At 49.0% G+C, this 20,404-nt stretch overlaps 11 protein-coding genes across 11 annotated transcripts; 6 read left to right on the top strand and 5 right to left on the bottom strand.

The window, feature by feature from the left end:
- Nucleotides 1-104: 104 nt before the first annotated feature.
- Nucleotides 105-1,279, bottom strand: RAD51-g2 (Rad51 DNA recombination/repair protein; the record flags this gene model as incomplete). Its single annotated transcript, XM_002177760.1, has 1 exon — nucleotides 105-1,279. A coding segment is annotated over exon 1 (1,089 nt), but the record flags the coding sequence as incomplete, so codon positions are not given.
- A 110-nt stretch (nucleotides 1,280-1,389) lies between these two features.
- Nucleotides 1,390-2,742, bottom strand: PHATRDRAFT_43723 (predicted protein; the record flags this gene model as incomplete). Its single annotated transcript, XM_002177759.1, has 1 exon — nucleotides 1,390-2,742. The coding sequence occupies one exon, from the start codon at nucleotides 2,740-2,742 to the stop codon at nucleotides 1,702-1,704; it is 1,041 nt and encodes a 346-aa protein (XP_002177795.1). The 3' UTR covers nucleotides 1,390-1,701.
- A 583-nt stretch (nucleotides 2,743-3,325) lies between these two features.
- Nucleotides 3,326-4,837, top strand: PHATRDRAFT_25495 (predicted protein; the record flags this gene model as incomplete). Its single annotated transcript, XM_002178076.1, has 2 exons — nucleotides 3,326-3,966; nucleotides 4,090-4,837. Coding segments are annotated over exons 1-2 (1,380 nt in total), but the record flags the coding sequence as incomplete, so codon positions are not given.
- Nucleotides 4,838-5,595: 758 nt separating this feature from the next.
- Nucleotides 5,596-6,274, bottom strand: PHATRDRAFT_6277 (predicted protein; the record flags this gene model as incomplete). The annotated part of the gene is made up of 2 exons (XM_002177758.1): nucleotides 5,596-5,942; nucleotides 6,076-6,274. Coding segments are annotated over 2 exons (546 nt in total), but the record flags the coding sequence as incomplete, so codon positions are not given.
- A 1,017-nt stretch (nucleotides 6,275-7,291) lies between these two features.
- PHATRDRAFT_43720 (predicted protein) lies at nucleotides 7,292-8,991 on the top strand. The gene has a single exon (XM_002178075.1). The coding sequence runs from the start codon at nucleotides 7,380-7,382 to the stop codon at nucleotides 8,916-8,918; it is 1,539 nt and encodes a 512-aa protein (XP_002178111.1). The 5' UTR covers nucleotides 7,292-7,379; the 3' UTR covers nucleotides 8,919-8,991.
- A 125-nt stretch (nucleotides 8,992-9,116) lies between these two features.
- On the bottom strand, nucleotides 9,117-9,446 carry PHATRDRAFT_10029 (predicted protein; the record flags this gene model as incomplete). The annotated part of the gene is made up of 1 exon (XM_002177757.1): nucleotides 9,117-9,446. The coding sequence occupies one exon, from the start codon at nucleotides 9,444-9,446 to the stop codon at nucleotides 9,117-9,119; it is 330 nt and encodes a 109-aa protein (XP_002177793.1).
- A 1,224-nt stretch (nucleotides 9,447-10,670) lies between these two features.
- Nucleotides 10,671-11,323, top strand: PHATRDRAFT_43718 (predicted protein). Its single transcript, XM_002178074.1, has 2 exons — nucleotides 10,671-10,805; nucleotides 10,986-11,323. Exons 1-2 carry the CDS (start codon nucleotides 10,707-10,709, stop codon nucleotides 11,199-11,201), a joined length of 315 nt encoding a protein of 104 aa, XP_002178110.1. The 5' UTR covers nucleotides 10,671-10,706; the 3' UTR covers nucleotides 11,202-11,323.
- A 414-nt stretch (nucleotides 11,324-11,737) lies between these two features.
- Nucleotides 11,738-13,219, bottom strand: RPN7 (regulatory proteasome non-atpase subunit 7; the record flags this gene model as incomplete). The annotated part of the gene is made up of 2 exons (XM_002177756.2): nucleotides 11,738-12,139; nucleotides 12,338-13,219. 2 exons carry the CDS (start codon nucleotides 13,217-13,219, stop codon nucleotides 11,738-11,740), a joined length of 1,284 nt encoding a protein of 427 aa, XP_002177792.1.
- Nucleotides 13,220-13,785: 566 nt separating this feature from the next.
- Nucleotides 13,786-15,766, top strand: PHATRDRAFT_43716 (predicted protein). The gene is made up of 5 exons (XM_002178073.1): nucleotides 13,786-14,213; nucleotides 14,335-14,648; nucleotides 14,805-14,918; nucleotides 15,001-15,571; nucleotides 15,592-15,766. Exons 1-4 carry the CDS (start codon nucleotides 13,949-13,951, stop codon nucleotides 15,220-15,222), a joined length of 915 nt encoding a protein of 304 aa, XP_002178109.1. The 5' UTR covers nucleotides 13,786-13,948; the 3' UTR covers nucleotides 15,223-15,571; nucleotides 15,592-15,766.
- An 867-nt stretch (nucleotides 15,767-16,633) lies between these two features.
- Nucleotides 16,634-18,776, top strand: PHATRDRAFT_32992 (metacaspase; the record flags this gene model as incomplete). The annotated part of the gene is made up of 4 exons (XM_002178072.1): nucleotides 16,634-17,092; nucleotides 17,191-17,670; nucleotides 17,744-18,157; nucleotides 18,228-18,776. 4 exons carry the CDS (start codon nucleotides 16,634-16,636, stop codon nucleotides 18,774-18,776), a joined length of 1,902 nt encoding a protein of 633 aa, XP_002178108.1.
- Nucleotides 18,777-19,140: 364 nt separating this feature from the next.
- Nucleotides 19,141-20,404, top strand: PHATRDRAFT_43715 (predicted protein). The gene has a single exon (XM_002178071.1). It carries the CDS (start codon nucleotides 19,545-19,547, stop codon nucleotides 20,124-20,126), a length of 582 nt encoding a protein of 193 aa, XP_002178107.1. The 5' UTR covers nucleotides 19,141-19,544; the 3' UTR covers nucleotides 20,127-20,404.

Below are 20,404 nucleotides of genomic sequence, written 5' to 3'. Positions count from 1 at the left end.
AGACTTGCAAAATAGGCTGCCAACTATTGTATGAATCACCTCACGATTTCAGAACGTTGTACGACAGATCGGAAGAATTCAGCAAAATCCTGAGTCGTTGCTATACCGTGCGCTGTCGTTTGGGTCCGTCCGAAACGTGTACTGCATCCACTCCTCGTATTCCGCATTGCAAAATCTGGTAGTCGGCACTTCCCGAGGCCAAACGGGGGGATTTTACCAACGTACAGGTTCGAACGCCGTTGGTGTCGGAAATCGGACGAGACAAAAGGATTCGGGTAGTGACGGCATGAGCCCAAGACTCTCCCAATGCCGGGACTTGTTTGGAAGCTTCGGAAGTGGTCATTTTCGTCGTCATTTGATTGATCGCCACCACGGCTATACCGCTCTGGGCCGCCAGGTTGGTCAAGAAGGCAGCCTGCGAGGTCAGGGAACGCGTGCGTCCGACGAAATCAGAGTTAGGAGGGGCGGCACGATGGTGAAATGCCATGCTGTCAACTACTACTAGACGCACGGGGGTTCCTGCCTCTTGTCGGTCTTGCAGAAATTTAGGCAGTGAGTACAACACGGAGGTTTGTGCGGCTTCGTCGTGGACGCGGTATACGTGGATTCCTTGTAGAATCGTGTCGGGAGCAAACCAGGCTGGCATGGGTTGTAATTTTTGCCCCTTTTCCTGTCGCCGCCTACGTCCGGCTTCTATGTGCTGGACCAAACTCGTCGCCATATCGTGACAGCGTTCTGGCGAAAACGACCCTTCCGTATCGACGTACACCGTTTCGCCGGCAACTCCCCCGAATGTGTTTGGCAAACGAGCGTCCACCGCCAATTGCATTCCCCACTGCGTTTTGCCGACGCCTGGCGGACCTGCAATTTCTGTGAGTTCCCCCATCGCGATACCTCCTCCCAAGAGCGTATCAACATGCCTGCAAAAGGTTATGATGCATCCCTGGCCTTCGACATTTTCTTCCAACAAGGCGGCCGCCGTTTTAGTAACCGGCGTCGTTGTCCGTAAACAAGAATCAACTTCGGCATACAACGCGGAAGTTTGCGATAAATTCAACGCAAGCTCAGCAGCCAAATTGGCCATGCCCGACTGTTTGGATTCCGTGAGTTCCCGGGTACCGTAGAATCCTCTTTTTTGCAACGTTTGTAGCGTTGAGGGACGGAGCGGCAAATGCGCCAACGGAATATCGCGCATCGTAAAGAATACTACTTGCGTTGCAAAGTAGGTAACAAAATATCGTAACTGCCGTAGATGAGTTTGCTGTTACAATGAGGCGTTGACAAGCACAGTGGGCTATGTCCATGGTGGTCGGTCTCATCTTTTGGGTTTCGCGATGTGAAACGTTCGAATGCGCAAAAATCCGGCGGGGTTTACAGTAAGCTCAAAATCAATAAACGTACCCGGAAATTCTAAATTAACTGTAAATGAAGAAAGTCACAAAAATACCGCCTTTCTCAAAGGAGGACTGCTCCTAGCTAGCTAGAGCCTTTTGAGTTTTGATGCTATTATCGCTTGGCTTTGCCCACTTTCTCAATTTGAATTGACGGTGTTGTTAACAGAGTGACGACACTTGTCACTCTACCGGGTAGAAACGAACGAAAGTCTCATTCTAACAAGTCGGCGTCAAATGTGTATCGTTCTGTATCCAAGTAGGGAAAGCGTCTGTAAGACTCTGCATCAACATGTTCACACTAGTTGCATCAAGTGATGAGCGCCGCTTCCGGCTCGACAATGTCGCCGGTTGGCAGCATGAGTCGGGTAGGAAGCTCCCAACCCTGGATGACAAGGTCCCCCTGTGCATCATCTAGTCGTTCCAAAGGAGCGTGACCAAACCAATAAATTATCATACCGGGACCAAAGCGGTGCAGGTAGGTTTCAGCTTGGGGAAGCACCGAAGTTTGATGCGTTTGTACATCGCCGAAGAGCGCCTTAGAATCTATCCAGCACACAACCTTCCATTCCTCGTTGCCGTCTTTGTCCCGCACCGGTACACCCAATGGTGCAGTGAGTAAAACGTCAGGTGTCTTGGCGGTCCCCCGACTACGCAATTCGGCTTCAGATTCGAACGGCAAGCCGCGAGTGCTCAACAAATGCTCCAGTACAACCTCAAACTCGACACCAACAGTGTGACGCTCTCTGTCGTGGAGAGGACCGTACATTGGGTCCGCGTTTATTGCCTCTTGAACTTCCAGGGAAATTCGGGATGGAACTGAGCTGTCGGACGAGCACGAGGGACGTACGCTTTCGGACTCTTTGTAATCGGGAAGAATTACGCTTGGGTCCAAAATGGTTGCTGGTTCCCGCATCGCTTCTGTCAACGCCGACCTGCTGTTGATCGATGTAATGGTTTCCACCATCCATCGAGCCAAGAGATAAGGAGGAAAGTTTTCTTTCTTCGCCAATTCCACAATTGTTGATCCGGCCATGTATTTGTCCGCCAAATTACCAAGTGATTTCTTGATTGCTGACGATTGGCGTTTAACATGGATGACATGTACGTTCCGCAGAAACGACTGCAAAAGCTGATAAACGACGATAACGATCGAGTTAGAGGTATCGCTGAGCGTATTACTTTCTCTCTTGTAACGCCCACTTACTTCGAAAGGAACATCGAACTTATCCCACAGACGGTTCAACTCTCTTTCGTAGAGCTTGGTATCAAAGAGGAAATCTGATCCGGCTGACACGCTCTTTTGAAACCAGCTCTCGATTTCCGCGTAGTGTAAGTGCTCTTGTCTCATGTGGGAGAGATGCAGTAATGGCGGAGAGCGAACCGATGTTGATTTTTCTCCACTTCAGCTTCGGCTTCCAGGTGGGGTATCGTAGTCCACTGTGGATATCCGCTTTTCTATTTACGATACCGTTACAATTCGCAGATTTTCAGGATGCGTCCTTATAGTGAGCAGGTTTTTCTTTATGAGAGATACCCATCATGCCTTCGGAGCCCTACCCTTTCTTCCGAAAACCGTTCAGAGTCATGTTTTTATCCCCATTTTCTCTTCGGTGAGAAAGTGACTGTGAATGGCATCAAGTTTTGGCGTTCGAAGGACTTGCTAAGGATTGACCATGGTGCCTAAAAATGCATCCAAACCAGCGATCCAAAATCCGTACATCAAGGAACACAGTCGCAAAGCTGTACCTTCCTACGAGAACGCGTTGTCATCGAAGGTGGAGCGAATCACGAGTTCGGGGCACACTAACAAACGGTTGACAGCAAAGCACGAGACGGAAGAATCATCCGCGCTTGAAGTGTGGACGTCAGAACATGCTAGCCCCAAAGATGACCCATTAGTGGCGTCAGCTTTGGTTATTGCCGCTTCTGATAAAGCAGGGATGGAAGGTATTGACCGCCAGCGAATAGACGAAATTATTTTGAGAGAGTCGGGGAACTCGCTTTTTATTCAACAGCAGAGACGTCGAGACCAGAAAGTAGACGAACGAATCGCGGGTTTGCGAGCAAAGTTGCAGAAAGAGAACGAAAACGATCCAAAGTGGAAGACGTTCTACGAACGAGCTATAGAAAAATGTGTACCCGGAATTCTCGCCGCACGGCCAATTCGATCCACATGCGTTGTCGTAGACATGGATATGTTCTATATGGCTTGCGAACTTTTGGAACGGCCAGAACTTGCCAGCGAACCGGCTTGCGTTGGAGAAAATATGATTTTAACCAGCAACTATCTGGCAAGAAAGTACGGAGTACGGTCAGCTATGGCTGGATGGATCGGGGATAGACTGGTAGAGGAACTCTCGAGTGGTACAAAAAAACTGATTCATGTGCCCTCGCGATTTGATCTTTATCGGACCAAGTCACACCAAGTGCGGAATGTCTTGAGTCAATATGATCCTCATCTAAGGTGTTACAGCCTTGATGAAGCGTATATGGATCTAGCGCCTTACCTGGCTTTAAAGCTAACGAGAAATTGGGACCACGAACGAATTTCTGCTGTTCTCGCAGGATCGCAGTCTGGGGATGGAAACAAAGATCGTGAAGGGGATGGCTCGTCTGTTCCGGTTGACTCTAAGATCGCGAGCCAGAACATACTTACCACTTTTCTACCCAAAGATTGCCTGGAAGCTGCCGCGAGAGTACTGCAAGATATGCGCTCTCGTGTGACAGAAGTGACCGGTGGGCTGACTTGTTCCGCCGGTTTAGCACCGAACTTTCTCTTGAGTAAGATCGCGAGCGATCGCAACAAGCCCAACGGACAGTGCCTTGTTCCTAGTGATCATGAAAGTATAATAGGGTTTTTGCATCCTCTGCCGACGCGCAAAGTATCGGGTATCGGACGGGTAACGGCGAAGATTCTCAGCTCGTTCGGTATTGCTACGGTTGCCGACTTGTATCGTGAACGATCCCTTGTACGCTTTCTCTTTCAAGAAGCCTCGGCAGAGTTTCTCTTGCGAGCCTCGATTGGATGCTCTGGTTCTGACGAGCGAAATGCCGATGATGTTGAGACCGATGATGGTCCAGGACAAAAGGGAATTAGTCGTGAACGTACCTTTGCTGCCAAAGAGTCCTGGACCGCGATCAATTTGAAACTGGAAGAGATTGCTGAGCTTCTTTCCAGCGATATGAAGCACAAGAATATCTTTGCCCATACAGTGACCGTCAAAGTAAAATTGAGGTCGTTTGATTGCCTGTCTCGTAGTCGCAGTCTCGGAAGGGGGGTCTTCATCCAGGCGGCCGCTGACCTGAGACCAATCGCCTTGGACTTGCTGCGAGAATTAAAAGATGAATTTTCAGGGTCATTCGCTGTGCGGCTTCTTGGTATTCGATGCTCGAGCTTTATGGGCGAGTCTCACGATAAAGCTCAAAAGTCGATCGACACCTACCTGGTAGCCAAGCCCAAGGCGTCGGTAAATACACAATCGCTTCTCAAAATGGAGGACTCAGACTCCACTCCGTCTCCATCGAAATCCCAATCATCAGCTTTCCATACGTCAGAGGCAATAGACGAGAATTACAGTCCCGTAGCACACGACGAGATCCAAGAAAACAATGTCCGTTGCCCCGTTTGTGGGCGTGAACTAGATGGCCGAAAGAACGATATTCTGAACCAGCATCTCGATGCGTGTCTTAATCGGCACACAGTCCAGGCTGTAGTCCGAGAAAGTTACGGGTGCGGCGGTCCGGATAAGGATCATTTACACCAAGGGAGTCGCAAACGACAGCGTCTCCGAGATTATTTTGGGACGCAGACCGACTAGGAGGCGATTTTCCGCTATGTGCTCTACCCTTTTGTAAGTACAATACGGTTCCATCCAATGTAACCTTACTACAGTAGAACAATAGAAGTCCACCGTGGCTCGGCAATCCGTGACTATAATTATGCTATTTTCGAGGCGTTCTTCGTGGCGAGAAGAAAGCCGGTTAGTCCTCCTACTGTCAAGAGAGCACTGGCTTGTACCCATGGTACCAACCATGTTTCTTGCTCGGTCGCCCACTCACTCGCTCTCGAGAGGCTCCGCCCTATCCAAGATGACCGTGAATCCGACTCGTCCAGCGACCCGTGCAAGACGGAGGTTTGTCGCAACGCGGAATTTCGGTGGCGGAGTCGATCCGTGGTGGTCGACTTGTCGCGTTGCGCGTTTTCCACCCACCGCACGGCGGCTTCCGCCGAGTCTTCGAAATGCACAATCTCGTGCGGGGGCAATTTGGTTAATTGATCGTCGTAGGCGCGTTGCAGCATGGCCTGGAAGGGTTCGTAGTAACCGTCGACGTTGACGCAAACAATCGGGAGTGCGTGGAGTCCAATGTTGCGTCCACAGGCCATTTCCCAGAGTTCGTCCCAGGTTCCCGGGCCGCCGGGAAGGACCACCAGGGCGTCGGCGCCTTGGACGAGTAGTTTTTTACGTTCCTGCAAATCGTCACCACCCGCCACGAGCATTTCGCGTGTCGGGCCGTCGCGGTGGTCGGAGCGTTCAAAGACCGGATGGGCTCCACCATCTCGGAGCGGGACGTCGGCCCAGTCAGAAGAGTCTACGAGCCACTGACAGCGAAACGAAAGCGGCAACGTGAGACGAGATTTGATAAGAGGACTACGGCAGACGGAACATTGTTTCCAAAGAACCTACCATTTCATGGATGACTCCAACGATGTGTCCATTACCGATGGCGGCTCCTTCGTTCATGGCGGCCATGCAACCAAAGGAACCTGCCCCATTGACGCAAGTGTGCCCACGACGAGCGAGAATGTATCCCAGGGACCGGGCTTCCGTCCGGTACCGTTCCGGCGTCAGACTGGACGATGAACCGTAGCAACAGACGCGGAGTGGAGCCGGTGCAGGTTTCCGGCAAAACTCGCTATCCGTGACGGCTTGCGGAACTTCTGGAACTGCGGGATCGTCAGGCTCGAGTGTCGTGGCGGAGCCCATGGTGGAGGAGAGGGTCCTTTTGGTCTTGATGAGGAACGAAAAGTCACGTGGAGGTACCGGACTCGGTAAGGAGTAAAAGCAAATTCTTTTGTGGCAATTCAGTTAAGTTGTGATGAAGCAGCGCGATGAATCAATCAACAGCGAGCTAAGTTGGAACGAACGTGAGTAGCAGCAGGATGACAAGGAGCGACAAAAGTGTTGCTGTTCGTCTGTACATTCTCGTAGTCTTCGTCATGGTCACGGAATCATTGGGGATCGATCGGGCCGATCGGTCTTGAGAGCACGAGGCTTTCACCGGCGAAGAACAGACGCTTTCGGGTCGAATTTCGAAATCGGCCCCAAAGAGCGATTTGCCAACAGAACAGCAAAGATCGCCGCTAGCTCGGACAGGCAGTGTAATAATTTCTGACTCAGAGTCAGGTGGCAAAGCCTTCAGGAGCCATGACAATTGAAGTAGTGTAAAAAATAAAAAAGAGAAAAGCAACTAACGCAAGGAAGGAGAGTGTTAGCTATACATACCCAATAACCAGCAATTCTAGCCAGAAACAAACAGGAAGACAAGTGATTTGTCGAAATGACGACAATCTCAAAAGTTTCATGCTCACAGTCAATTTGGATTCTGCTCTTTGTTACATGGTATTTTTATGACATTACGGAAAGGTCCGTGGATTTCGTGGTGGTAACGGTAAATCAGCAGACCGTCACTCACATGTTACAGCTGCTCATGTCACAGCTGCTCACTTCCAGTCCCATTACACGATTGCCGTATGACGCGTTTCCAATTCGACTTCCGTGCTTTTTCTGTTGATGTCGCGAGGTTGAAGGCGTGTCTTTTTCCTGGAAGGCCAAACGCCGTGATGGTAAACACCACAGATGCCACTTTGTGGATCGAGGCCACTATATATCGAACTGGATCGGTTGAAGACGAAGCGTATTCCGTCCGTTCCTTGATTTTTGGAAGGCCCTCCTTTACACTCGAAAGAGTCACTACCTGCACACGATGATGTCGTGGTGGAGATGCTTCCTGCCGTTGAGCTTGTTCTGGATGCTGTGGTCCCACGAAACCGTCTGGGAAGTCTCGGCCGATCGGATGGCACCCTCACTATCTACGACTGCCGCCCGGACCTTTCTAAAAAATGTTCCAAATGGTTGGTTGCGCTCCATTCCAGCACTCTCCAAGCGCCACCCCGGTGATAAGCGGAGCGCCTCCGCAGTAGAAGTTTCCGTGACCACGAAACGAAAACGGCCGCGCCCACCGAAATTAGACATTGACCTGGATAGGATTGATCAGCATCTGTCTTCGGCGGGTATTTATTACGGTTTAACACCCTCCAAAGTGAAAGATCTAGCATCTACTCACAATCGAAAGCCTCGTGTAACGGTGGAACAGACCATGACTCTTACGTTGGAAGAATTGAGGGGGATGCGTTACGAAATGGAAGCGCTTAGGAAAGAATTGCACGATATGAGACAGAGTATGATGGGAACATCGTCTTCCGGAGAAACGCCCAGCGTCGAGGTAGATCCACCGAAAGGACCGCTTTCTATTATGGCTCGGAAGAAGCGACAAAGAGAATACGATGCTATTGGAGCGGATGTGGAACGATGGGCTGACGAGCTTCTCTTTGAACAAGACGGCGAGGTCGACGGCTGGACGGAAGTCCAGTGCAATAAAGTGATGAGGCATATGAACTCGCAAGGACGAACCAGAGCCTACCTGAAATGGATGAAGGATTCTCGCGGTCCGCACGCTGATCTGAAGGACGAACGAGAATATCCTTGTCTCAAAGCGTACGCTACCATTGACGCAACCTTGGACGAAGTGTGTGCCTATCTGGCACAGGAGCAAAAGATGACTGACTACAATGATTTGATATTACGCCATGTAGACGTGGAAGAAGTATCCCCGCATTCCAAGATTTGTTGGGGACAAACGTACCAAATCCTTTTTATTAAACCTCGAGAGTTTCTAACATACTGTCAACATCGATGGCTGCGTGATGGCACACAAGTACTCGTCAATCAAGCTTGCCACAGCGAGCCTTCTATTCATCTGGACGAATCCAAAGGCAAAAATCCATGGGCCTACGCACTAAGAGGTGCCAGTTATATTGGGCGCGATCCCGATGATCCGGAAAAGACTCGTATATCTATGGTGGCGCACGGCAGTCCCGGTCCCGACATTCCGAACTGGGCCATGAGGTCCGCCGTCAATGCGGTTGCACCAATAGAGCCATTCAAGTTATTTCACAAAATCAATCAGGGTGTTCAAAAGGCCAGACCCGAGTTAATTTCTCGATTGGACGAGGCTGAAATGGTGTCGCAGCTCCCGACTGGTCGGAGTCCGCGTCCCGCCGGTATGGCACAGCTCGGATATGCTTGTTTCTGGCCTAACGGTGGTGGACTAAAGGAAGGGTGGTCGCATTCAACACATTCAGATCAAGTTCACGACTCGTCGGAGCACAACGACAATGCTACTGGGTCATCGGTTCCGAGCCGCGACGAGCGGTCGGAGGTATTGGTCTCGGCTTCAGACTAAGCCTTTTTTTCGAGTCACTCCTTGCCTGCATGTATCAATAGGAAATTGAAATAGATTATCACTTCAAAGCACCAGACTATATACACGGTTAAAATGATCCTAAACACCGGATTCTGCATTTTCATAAATTTCGTCAAGCTCGCAGGAATCATTTCGACATTTCTTGTTCCGAAACAAAAAGCTCCACCTCTGTCTAAATTATGCATAGTCCATGGCGACGAATTTCGCTTCCGCGCATGATGTCGCTTGGACTCTGCGCCCATCGAACGTTCGACCTTCGAGCGCTTGGATCGCTTGAGCAGCATCGTTCGTTGTCTCGTATTCCAAAAAAATCTTCCCTTCCCCTGTTTCACCCTTTTTCGGAATCACCACCGAAATAAGTTTACCAAACTGTGAACACTCCTCACGGGTATCTTCCAGAACCTCTTGATAGGCCTGCTCGTCGACCAAGTCTTCGTCCGAAAGCATATTTTGCAGCTCTACAACACGACTCACAACTTGTGGTAAAGCCGGCGTTTGGGCTGCCATTGCCCCGCCTGGCTGATTCGGTTGGATTTCACCCGCCATGTACTTGGCCAGGATATCTTCCCAGTTCCCGTGATGATCCGGAGGTCCATTCCATTTAGAGGGTCGACCAACTCGAAGGGCGGTTCCCATGAACGGAATGTTGTTTAAATTGAGTGCGTTCGTCGCCTCCTCTTTCGTGCGTACTTCCACAAAGGCAAACTTGCCCGAAACGCGACAAGCCGTAATAGGATTTCCAGGCATGACTGTCAAGCCAACTTGTTCCATTGCGTTGCCCAGGAAATCTCGCAACACCGATTCGGTCATTTCGGGGGTAGTGTTGCCGATAAACAATTCGCGCGTCATTTTCTCCTGTTCGGCATCTAAGGCTACGCCGTCCGGTAAAGACTGCCCCGTCAAATCTTGCCATGTTTTGGTGGGAACGTTCGGTCCCATGTACTTTGTAGGACGTGATACTTTTAGAACAGCTCCAAGAAAGGGAATCCCGTTAAGGCTCATTGCACGATTCGCCATCTCCGCGCTGACTAACTCGATAAAGGCGAATTTGCTATTGACCCGGCTGTTCATTACGGGAGTTTCGTGCGGCTGACAGAGACCCACGCGTCGCATCGCACTATTCACAAAATGTAGGAGCAGCAGTTCAGAAGTGCCCGGGGGCGTGTTTCCAACAAAGAGCTCACGGTTGATTTTGTCTTGGGCGGCAGCTTGCGCCGATAGCAGGATGGCTGACGCCTGTGGCAGTGACGGCATATGGGATGGAGGAAACATGGACATTGTAAGAGTTGAAGTGCGGGTCTGAGGATCTTTATTCAGATGAATCAAATGGATATTCAGAGATCGATCCCTTTTGGTTTGAATTGTAGGGGGGCACACGGATAATGTGGATGAAGTAGAATCCCATCGTTCAATTTGGTCGCTGTTTGGTTCGTCGTAAATCGAATGTGGGACGGCTGATGTGAATAAGAAGACGAGAATGGGCAATGGACAGACTTTTTGTGAATATTCTATACAGTATTGTATATTTTGATTGTATAAGTCTGGCTTGCGCGAAATTAATTCTTACCGATGTGATACAGGCGTTTTCAAATAACGCTTGAATGTCCGAGCTAAAGCTTTTAGCGAGCCGTCTCGACGCGGTGCACCTGCCCTCGTTCTCGCGAGGACCTTGGGCAATATAGAACGCACCGGAAAATCAAAAGGTTTAACACACACACATACACATGTGAACGGTGTACGACAACCCTCGAGAAAGCGACCAACACAATGGAAACAGAGCACCTGTCCGCTGTTCCTGTCGTTGACTCCCCAATTGAAAGTATGGTTTCAATCGATCCCCAATACCAAGTCCCCATCATGATCGTGGTAGGTGCCCTTTCGTTGCACGCCGATATCGGATGGACCAACGGCTTTTTCCTTTTTCGCTCGTCACATCGGATGAGGCTTCGTGACTGTCTCTTTGTTGGCCAGGCCTTCATGTGATATTTTTTTCTTCCATACAAGAGACATCGTAATCTGACCTTCCTGCCTCTTGCACAATTTCAGGTGGCACTGTTAGGGTTCCTAGCGGTTCTCGGTCTCTCATCTCTGTCGGTACAAAAGGCCCCCGTTGGAGAGGACGAAAATGACGAGGTGGCATCGCCTAAGCGATCCACATCCAAAGGCGTGACGACTCCCAAGCGTAACACGTCCAAGAGCGCAGACGACTCGGGTATTACTCCACGTAGATCGGCCCGCTTGGCACGACGAAAGGAAGATTGAAAAGAGTATTCATCATCTCGGAAAGACTCTCTTTCGTCTCTCTCTTGTACGTACGGGGAATTTGTGCTGGTGGATGTTTGTGCAAAATAGTAATATTTTAAGATCTAGTTGACTCAAGGGAGAAACACATTCGTGGCGCATCCGTTTCTTTTTTGTCCGTTGAATTGACAAGCGGTGTTTCTATAGACGCTCCGACATCATTCTTGCGCCTCTAGCGGGAGCGCCCGTTGAGTGGGGAATGTGCTTGCTTTCTACCACAAAAGCTCCTGTGGCCTTATTTGGCATGAACGTCCAACGCGGCAAATCATTGGAGGTAGTACGTTGGGGTATAGTAGTACTTTAATAACTGCACTTGGATAGTCAAGGCTCTAGTAGATCAACTACATGGCCCACAGTATTCAGGCCGTGCAGGACTATTGCATAGCATTCTAACAATAAGGAGGATTGTGTTGACAGTGTATGAATAGGTCAGGAATGTCACACCACTAGGTTACCAGCAACGCACGACAGACCTACGCGTTGACTGTGAATCATTTTTACAAATCTACCACGCGGGCCAGCTTTTGAATGCGATTCAACAGGAGATCACCTTTTTGTATCATATCGCGGTATTGGGCATTCTTCCGATCGGGTCGATTGGTGACAATGACCCCGCCGAACTTGTCAATTTTTGCGGAGAGTCGATTGGAGGCAATAAATCGAGAAGCGTACGTGTCGATGAAATCGACCGAAACGCCAAAGGCGTTGGCCATGGCATCCAATCGGACCGATTGATAAGATTCGAGGAATTGCTGGTAGGCGAGAAGGTGGAGTTCACGCATCCAGTACGCTGCGTGGGGTTGTAGGTAACGGTCGTCGAGCAAGACCTGTTCGACTTCCACCATGGCATTCAAATAAGTCTTGTAGTCGCAGTCGTAGTAGGCGTTGACGAGCTTGATCTGTATTTTAAAAAATCATAAAGAAGATAGCTAGAGGTGAGCATTGTTTTTCAATTGTGAATCGAAATGACAGAGAAATCGAATCCGTCCATTGCTAAGATCAATAGAGATATGTTAACAATGACTCATCGTCCTTTCGCTATGTGGTGTGGTCTTTACAAGAGCATATTCATCACCAACAAAAGCCAACGTACGTACCACAACCGGATTATGATTGGCGACCGACAGCACTTCGGGTCCATCAATGATCTTGACCTTGAGTTCGGGTCGTTTCAAATGCAACAAATTCGTGAGCATGGTGTAGACAATGAAATCCCCGTAGGAGCAGATTTCGTTGCAGGAAAAGGTGGCAATACAGCTCAAAAGAGCTTCGGCGGCGGCTTGCATATCCCGGTGCAACAACCGCTGAAGAGCCTTGTAAACTTTGAGACGATTGCGTCGATCCCAATCGCCGCCGCTCCCTTCGTTGGCGATTTTATCGGCTCGAGCTATGCAATCGTCGGCCCGGCTCGTATCCTTGTAAAAGCTCGCTACGCGCGCTTGTTCCATGAGTGCGTCAATCTTTTTTCCGGAAGAGAGTTTGGGTACGTCGAGGAGTTTTTCGTAGGCGTCGAGGGCGACATTTTCCGCCAGCGACTGTGCGGCGAATCGCGCCACCTTGACGCGGGCGTCCACCACTTCCATGTCACCGGCGTTTTCCTGCGCGTCTGTGACGGCAGCTTCGAGCGTCGCCAACTCTTTCTCCTGCTTGACTTGCAGCTGATCTAGATCGTCGGTTGTCAGCTTCAGAGCAGCAGCGGCGTTCGACGGAGTCGGAGCGCCGTAGAGTTCGAGTTGTAAACGCCGGTAGAGTGACGGGTTCACCAAATCCACGGCAATGGCGGTAAACACTTCGGTTTGCAATTCCAGCAGGCTGTCGAGCGTTCCAGCGTGCTTCGCCGCCGTTAAGCGGTGCATTTTCTGACACAGATCCATTTTGGGATAGAGAGAAGCCGTTTCTTCCGACGCCGAGGGCTGACCCAGAGTCTTGTCCTTTTTCGGAGCGACTGGAGGTTTCGCTGGAGCAGTTGAATCCGCCATCTTGTTTCCACCGTTACGCTGCTAGTTAGATATACGGGACACTGGGAGAGGAAGGAAATCGATGATTTCTAATGAACCTTGGAAGGGTCTCGGTGGTACGCAACGGAAACAACCTCAAGTGAAACACTCCTAGCTAGAGTCGCCGTGTGCTACTGGACAGTGGTTTGGGTTGGTCGGCCAAGCAATAACAAAAGCACTCCAGCAAAAAATTGCGTTTCCGGAACGGAGACGATGTCCGAAGATGATTGTATCCGACTCGAACGACTAACAAAAGAAAACCCGGAGCTGATTTATTCCATTAAATGAGGCATACTCGTTTAGTCTAATTCCAAACGCCGGATTCCAATAGAATGAGGATGGAACATTCATGTCACCTTATTTAGTACACATTTGAGGTTGGATTCTACAGGAGCTATCTCTCATTTCAACCAAATGTCCGATTGTCACTTTCGGATCTCTCTCTCCGTCTGTTGGGTGTTCTTTTTGCTGTGAGGCCGTTCGGATCTTCGACATCACTTCACTACCCATCACTGGCCAGTAACCTGTAGTACCACACTATCCCGTAACGCGGCCTGGAAATTTTGGGTTCTGATTTGCTCCAGCAGGGTTCACGGTGGAAACCAGCATTCGGCGCAAAGAATCCCTGTTTCTTGTGTTGTTCTTTTGCTAGAAAAGTCTAGACAATTGCATTCTGTCTCTCTCTTTGCAAACTCCTTTTTCGATAGTATCATGAAGTTGTCGGTTGCGGTGGCTACCTGGATCTGTCTCGCGCCCTCGGGCGTCGCCGCGTTTGCGCCGCAGCCCAAGGCGGCGTTTACCAAGGCAGCCCTGTACGGCTACCTCGACGATCTTTCCGACGAATTGAACTCTCCCAGTGCCAATCCCAATATTGAAGAAGAATCGCGTGAATTCACCAATTTATCGCCCGACAAAGTTGTCAACGGTGGAGTGGGCGACTGGTCCCAGTTTGTGGATTTTGACGAATTCGATGGTGGTACGTGTCTCTCGTTTTGCTTTCCGCGATGGGATCCTTGGTGCAACGACACTCCCTTTCAATCTTGCTCTAGTGTATTCTCTCTCTTACACACACATTTGTTGCCTTTATATTCCGTCAGGGGATGGTCAGATGGGTGTTGCCGGCGATGGCAAGAAGGGACTCGAAAAGGAATGGACCGGAGCCACGCAAATGGCCAAATCCAAGACCATGTCGGCCAAGAACGCCTGGGGAAAAAGCACGGGTTACGCCGAGAAGCTGATTGACGAAAAGGGTATGGATACCTCTCGGGCGCAGCAGTTGGAGAATTGGATGAACCAACAAGAAGTCTTGGCCGAACGCAAGCAACACCGATTCATGACCGAAGACTACGACAAGGTTGAGACCGACGAGGATTGGCGGAATTTGTCCAAGTTTGGGGTGGAGCGAAATCAGGTACGTTGCGGTGAATGTTACTATTGATGCGAAATACGATCAAAAACCCCGTGCGTCGGAACGTACTCCTCTGATGAGTAACGCTATTCTCTCGCTCTCCAAGCCGGTTTCTTACATTAACGGAGTGCCTGCGCTCTCTCTCTCTATTATTTTTAGGAGTTCGATTTAAACGAAGCCTTTGGTGCCGTCCAGCCTGGCAACGATTTGCAGGGGGTGATCGAACTCAACTCTCGTATTAACCAGCCCAAAGTATACGAATTCAAGCTCAAGGTATGATCGCCGCTATGCCCTATCGCTAATTTCTTTCCAATTGTACGCAAGAGGATTCTCACGTAGACCTTTGGTTGCTTAGAACTCGTTCATGGGCTTTTCAGATTTCCGTGCCGCCTTTTCCGCCGGAACCCCGACGGACTGGGTCGTCGAGCCCACGGAGGGATCGCTCAGTGGTAGGACGGATACAGATTTTATCATTCGGTTTCGTCCACAGAATCCTGGTCTTTCCGAAGGATACCTCGTCATCGATACCGAAGACGCCAAGTGGACTTGGAAACTCATTGGTAATACATCCATGTAAACAATGCAGCAACACGTGTTCGTCCTTGCCTAAGCAGAGGTTGTGAAGTGGACATTGCTCGATGTCATTTGCATAAACGTTTATACTGAACCGAATCGTCAAGAGAGCGTTTTAGAGCTTTTCATTGTGGAACATTCTATGAGAATGGCGGGAAACGCTCGTCAATTATGGGACGTAGGAGTAGTCAATGTTAGCTAGTTGGCTGAGATTTTTTGTCTACCACTTCGCTGGTACGTTTCATAGGCTTGCGTTGTAAAATCGGTCAGTTTTGCTCCCTGATGTGGTCTCATCGCCCTGGATTCGGTATCCATGAGTTGCCGATTGTAGAATGGCAAAATGAAAAGGGAATGAATCCATGGTGGAGGGAAGGCTATGGGTGCATTTTCTGGTTGATTGTTGTCTGTGAAAACTTCGGCTTGGTACCTGGGCGCCGCTGTTCACTGCCATCGTCTCGGAGCGTCCATTTCCTCCAATAGCAATCCAAACTGTGTGGGTCTTGATCCCGAAACCCGGATTGATTCGAGTAGGTCAAACAATACTCGTTGTCTCCTCGAAAATGGACGGCACCGAAACAAGGAAGGTGAAACAACAATACATCCACAACAAAATCACGTGCCCTTCTTGCAATGGCCTTTGTGGTTCTGGCATAAATTCTCACGAGAACACTTTCAAAAAGACGCCAAACGTGCTAACGGAGGTGCAGCCATGTGTCGTGTCGGCTGCGGTCCTTTGTGGATGGTGGTTCATTTCCGTTTTCGGCCGAACTCTTGACTTTCGAAATGAATGCTTTCGCTGGAACGATTTCTTCCGAACAATCCCAGACAAGACAAGCAGAAATAGGATACGTTGGGTTGAATTCGTCACGTTCAAATGAAACTGATGTTGTGGTTTTCCGCCACCAGGTTTACAATTCACCCCCAGTTGTTTTTGGTCGACACGGAGAGATATTCGACATTGGTTTCGGTTAGCCTCACAGTCAACCTTTCGCCAATTCACGTGAAAAACGAAAGGAATTGCCAGTATTGCATAATTGTAGATCGCTATTCTGTAAAATAAAATCGCTTAACTGCCAGACAGATTTTGAAAGCTTTGTCATAGCAGCGAATGCCGTAGCATAATTCCACTTAACTGTCTACTTAACGTTTACAATTTGTCGACAGCCTACTTTTTCAAAATAGCCTGTTCTCGCTGTTTCGTTGCGATCAAGTGTTTCGGTTGTAACGATCACAGATCGAACCGGAGCTTTTGTTGCTCCACAGCTCGTAACACTAGACACATTAGAATTGCATTTATCCTAATAGGATTTCCACTTGCAACAGCCGTTTCGCGTCCAAATAAAGCTACTACCGCATTGCGGGACGTTCGTCAACGAAGTTTACTTGAAATTTACTTTCAGATTTCTCGTCGCAGAATGGGAAATGCCGATTCGAAAGCGACGACTAGCCTTGCCGAAGCAGAAACGGTCCCGACCGGTATCGGACGCAAAGAAAGTTGCTTGAGATCGTTTAACGACAGTTTCGAGGAAACGAAGAATACAGCGGCAGATCCTATTCACCCGATTAGCGGCAGATCCGATCGCAAGGAAACGGCTCAAGCACGGGATGACGAAATTTCGTCGCATATTACAGACGACCAGGTTCACGTAAACTTGGCCATGGCCGACCTAATGGCCTACCTTCAAGTCGTCGCCAACAATAGCAGTCATTTGCCTTTAACGCGTCGCGATGATCCAGATCTGGATCGAATAGAAGGTAGCCTGGCGTCGGAAGAATACGGCAAGAAAAGTGCCGCATTTATCCCTTCCGACGTGCGAGTCATTGCCGGTGTCTTTACTCGATACGGCCGGGTTTGGGATTTACCTACGAGCGAGGTAAGTTGATGGATCTCGGAGCCATTTACGAATTGGGGCTACCGTAGTTACAGCAAAATTCTTACCGTCTTCGTGTTGCTGTTGCTCTCGCCGGGTAGGAATACAACGCGGTCGACGGAAACCACGAACCAGGAAGGTCGTACGGCGGAGCGTGCTGCAATGCGCTTCTGAAAGTCCTGTACGATGCTGCGAACGATCATGTCGATGCCTTTCATGCAGTAGCTGCTACCTCGGCTTCAATTTTCGACGACGACGATGAAGAAGAGGATCTCTATGCCGGCATGGGACAATCGTACAAGTCCGGCTGTTCACTAGAGTACACAAACCCATATTCTGTAACAATAACATGGTGCGACCTGCTGCGAAGAATGAAGGCTGAAATGAAAGACATTGAACATGTGCAGGTACCGAAGATATCAACATCTCGCAAAATTGATCTCTCCAAGCCGTTTTCACTCATTCCGTCGAACTTCGATCCAATAAACGGACAGAAACGATCTCTTTTGATTGGATGCAACTATTCAGATATTCCCGAAGCCCAGTTGAAGGCCAGTCATGATGATGTGCGCTCGATTAAGGTATTTTTTTCTAGGCAACGTTGTTTGATAGTCCCGGTTTCGGCTCTAAACTCTTTTCACTCGTGCACTGCAGGACTACATCGTTAACGTACATGGCTTCCCCGAGGCGTGTGGTCTCATGACTGTTCTTATGGACGACAAGAATCACAAAAAGCCAACATTTTTGAATATCGTTGAAGCTTTCAAGGCCTTGTCGGAAGAGGCCCAACCCGGCGATGCTATCTTTATACAATTCTCTGGACATGGTGGCCGCGTCCTCGATTCGCATATAGACACCGAAGCTGAGAGTTACGACGAAGTTCTTGTTCCTTGTGACTACTTGCAGTCGGGTCTAATTCGTGATACTTTGATTTTCAAGACGCTGCTGGCGCCGATGCGATACGGGGTAACGGTGACGATACTTATAGATTGTTGCGACAACGGAATGGTATTGGAGCTACCGTACTCATGGAGTACGAAAGGAGATCGACGGAGTTCGCAACCGAAGGTGCGAAATGAAGTGGATGACTTAGCTTTGACAATTTTGTCAAACTCACCTGTTCATCCTTTTGTTACAGCTTGCTTTGAACGAAGATTTTAGTTTCAAGCGGTTTTTGAAGGTTGTCAGAACACTCTATGAATCCTCTAGTTTCACACAACTAGGGAGAACAGTGGATATCGCTCTCAACCCCATGAATGCAACTTTCAAGTCTACAACCATCACAAATGACGAGTCATCAGTCCTTTTCGAGCAACCTGAAAAGGCTGTTAACGCAGCGTCAAGATCTTCGATACTCGATAATTTTTCACTAGCGTGTAGTACGAAAACACTATCAACCCCAAGAGGTGATGGCGACGGCGGCATTGTCAACAGCACTGGTCTTTCTGTGATGAAACATTATTCACTTACAAAGCAGTCACTTTTGCAACAAGTTATGAACTGCACGCTATTGAGTCCAGAGGTTGATGAAGACTTTTCGTTCGACGAAACCTACCAGACGCGGACCGAGGATCACAATACCTTTGACGAGGAAGACCGCAGTGTTGGCTACAACTCGTCATTTCGCTCATGTGTTACAGAGTACGAGGAGGAATCACGACGCCGGGGGCGACGTAGGAGGCGGTAATGCACCTAGTAGATGCGCTACAGTTATGTTAGTAGACAATGAAAACACTCATCTAAACTTCAAAATGACGCCAGGCGTAGCTATAGTTTACTTCAGTTCCTTGACCACTGCGAACTTATCTTGCCCTTTTATTGTGAACGCTTAACTTTGGCAAAACAATCTTTTAGGGTGATTTCCAACCAAGTCGAGTATCGCATTCGTGAAATGCCCGATGAACGGTTTTTTTACGCGGATGTCGAATGAAAAAAAGACAGGATTGGGGAAATCGACTCATTCGACTGTTAGCAATGCGTGCTTTCTGTTGCAAACTGACAGTGACAAACCACGAAAACCGAACATCGCATTTTATTGTTTTGTCGGCAAGCTCATGTTTAGACTAGTGCAACAAAGTTGTGTACGGATCATGTAGGAACAAGACATGGACGTCCTACGTGCCAGTCGTATATCGAATACACTTATTTTCGCTTCTCGATTTGGCTATGCTGTCATGTCGGATGAAGGCAAGTGTTCGGTTCGACGAAACACTTCGCATTCGAGCACAAAAAAGCGCCAGTCAACCCCCAGAGAGAGATTTTCATTTATACCATCGGCGACAATACAGGTCTTGGGAAATGGCTGACTGCCTCACCATTCCAAAATTTCGACAGCTTCACTTCTCTGACGAGAGTTACTTCTTTGCTAGACACATAGTCTCTGCGTAATACAACAGCAAGATCATACCTATGTCCCACAATTGATAGCTATTTCATCCTTTCCACACACGTCACCATGTGCATTGCTCAAGACCGCCGCCAGAAATCTCCAAAGGCCATACCTCTTATTCCTGCCGTTTCCAAGGCCAACCATGTATCAAATGTACCGTCGTTTCATATTAATTCGAAGCAGGCGATGCAGCGGACCGAAAGCTATGATACCAACTCAACGACACTATCAAAGGAGTCTCACACAAGCGGTGCCCAAAATTCAGCAAACTTTGTTGAAGACTCCAAGCTTGGAAAGGGAGAAAAAGATTTAGAGTTTGATGCTCCTGGGTTTGCTTTCCTCGATATTCCAGTGGGTGGAATTATACGTCTTCCCCGTGATCGACACGCAGAATCCCTGGACCATCCAGCTAAAACGTGTTTGGAAATTGCATCGCGAATGTTTCGCCTCTCCCATGATGAGGACACATCGGAAACATCAGAGTTCGACTCCAAAGCACACGCCTTGTTGGGTGGCTATCGGACTCCACCGGTGGACGTTGACCGATTTCAGGTTGTCTACCCTCCCGCTACTCCTCAACCATGTAAAGTCATTCATTCTGAATTTCAGCAGATACCTGAAAACTTGTTACTTCCCATCTTTCGATAAAGCAATCCGACGAAAGGTATGCATAGGAGCATTGCCATGTGGGGTTTTCTTTTTAGGTCATAGGAGGTTTGTTTCTTTTGGAAGTGATTGTTAGAACAACTTTTGAAAGCTCCAACTATGAACTTTTAAGTCTAGGATGCCTCAGCTGCAGCGGAGTTGCGCCCAAGAAGAGGCGATCCGAGCGCGCCCTCTCTTCTAGGCTCTTCACCATTGGAGCAACAACTGAAGCATGAGCAGCACGCTACGAGAACAAAGCATAGTATAAAAAGTGAGTCAAC

Source organism: Phaeodactylum tricornutum, chromosome 2 (genome assembly GCF_000150955.2).
Source record: "Phaeodactylum tricornutum CCAP 1055/1 chromosome 2, whole genome shotgun sequence".
Taxonomy (NCBI): Eukaryota; Bacillariophyta; class Bacillariophyceae; order Surirellales; family Neidiaceae; genus Phaeodactylum; species Phaeodactylum tricornutum.
This window is presented reverse-complemented; position numbering and strand designations above follow the sequence as displayed.

Excerpts from the sequence above, each read along its gene's own strand:
- PHATRDRAFT_43715 (XM_002178071.1), top strand. The coding sequence starts at position 19,545 with ATGTGCATTGCTCAAGACCGCCGCCAGAAATCTCCAAAGGCCATACCT.
- PHATRDRAFT_43720 (XM_002178075.1), top strand. The coding sequence starts at position 7,380 with ATGATGTCGTGGTGGAGATGCTTCCTGCCGTTGAGCTTGTTCTGGATG.
- PHATRDRAFT_43718 (XM_002178074.1), top strand. The coding sequence starts at position 10,707 with ATGGAAACAGAGCACCTGTCCGCTGTTCCTGTCGTTGACTCCCCAATT. Across the intron at positions 10,806-10,985 it reads AAGTCCCCATCATGATCGTG|GTGGCACTGTTAGGGTTCCT; the intron begins GTAGGTGCCCTT and ends GCACAATTTCAG.
- PHATRDRAFT_43716 (XM_002178073.1), top strand. The coding sequence starts at position 13,949 with ATGAAGTTGTCGGTTGCGGTGGCTACCTGGATCTGTCTCGCGCCCTCG. Across the intron at positions 14,214-14,334 it reads TTTTGACGAATTCGATGGTG|GGGATGGTCAGATGGGTGTT; the intron begins GTACGTGTCTCT and ends ATATTCCGTCAG. Across the intron at positions 14,919-15,000 it reads TATACGAATTCAAGCTCAAG|AACTCGTTCATGGGCTTTTC; the intron begins GTATGATCGCCG and ends TTGGTTGCTTAG.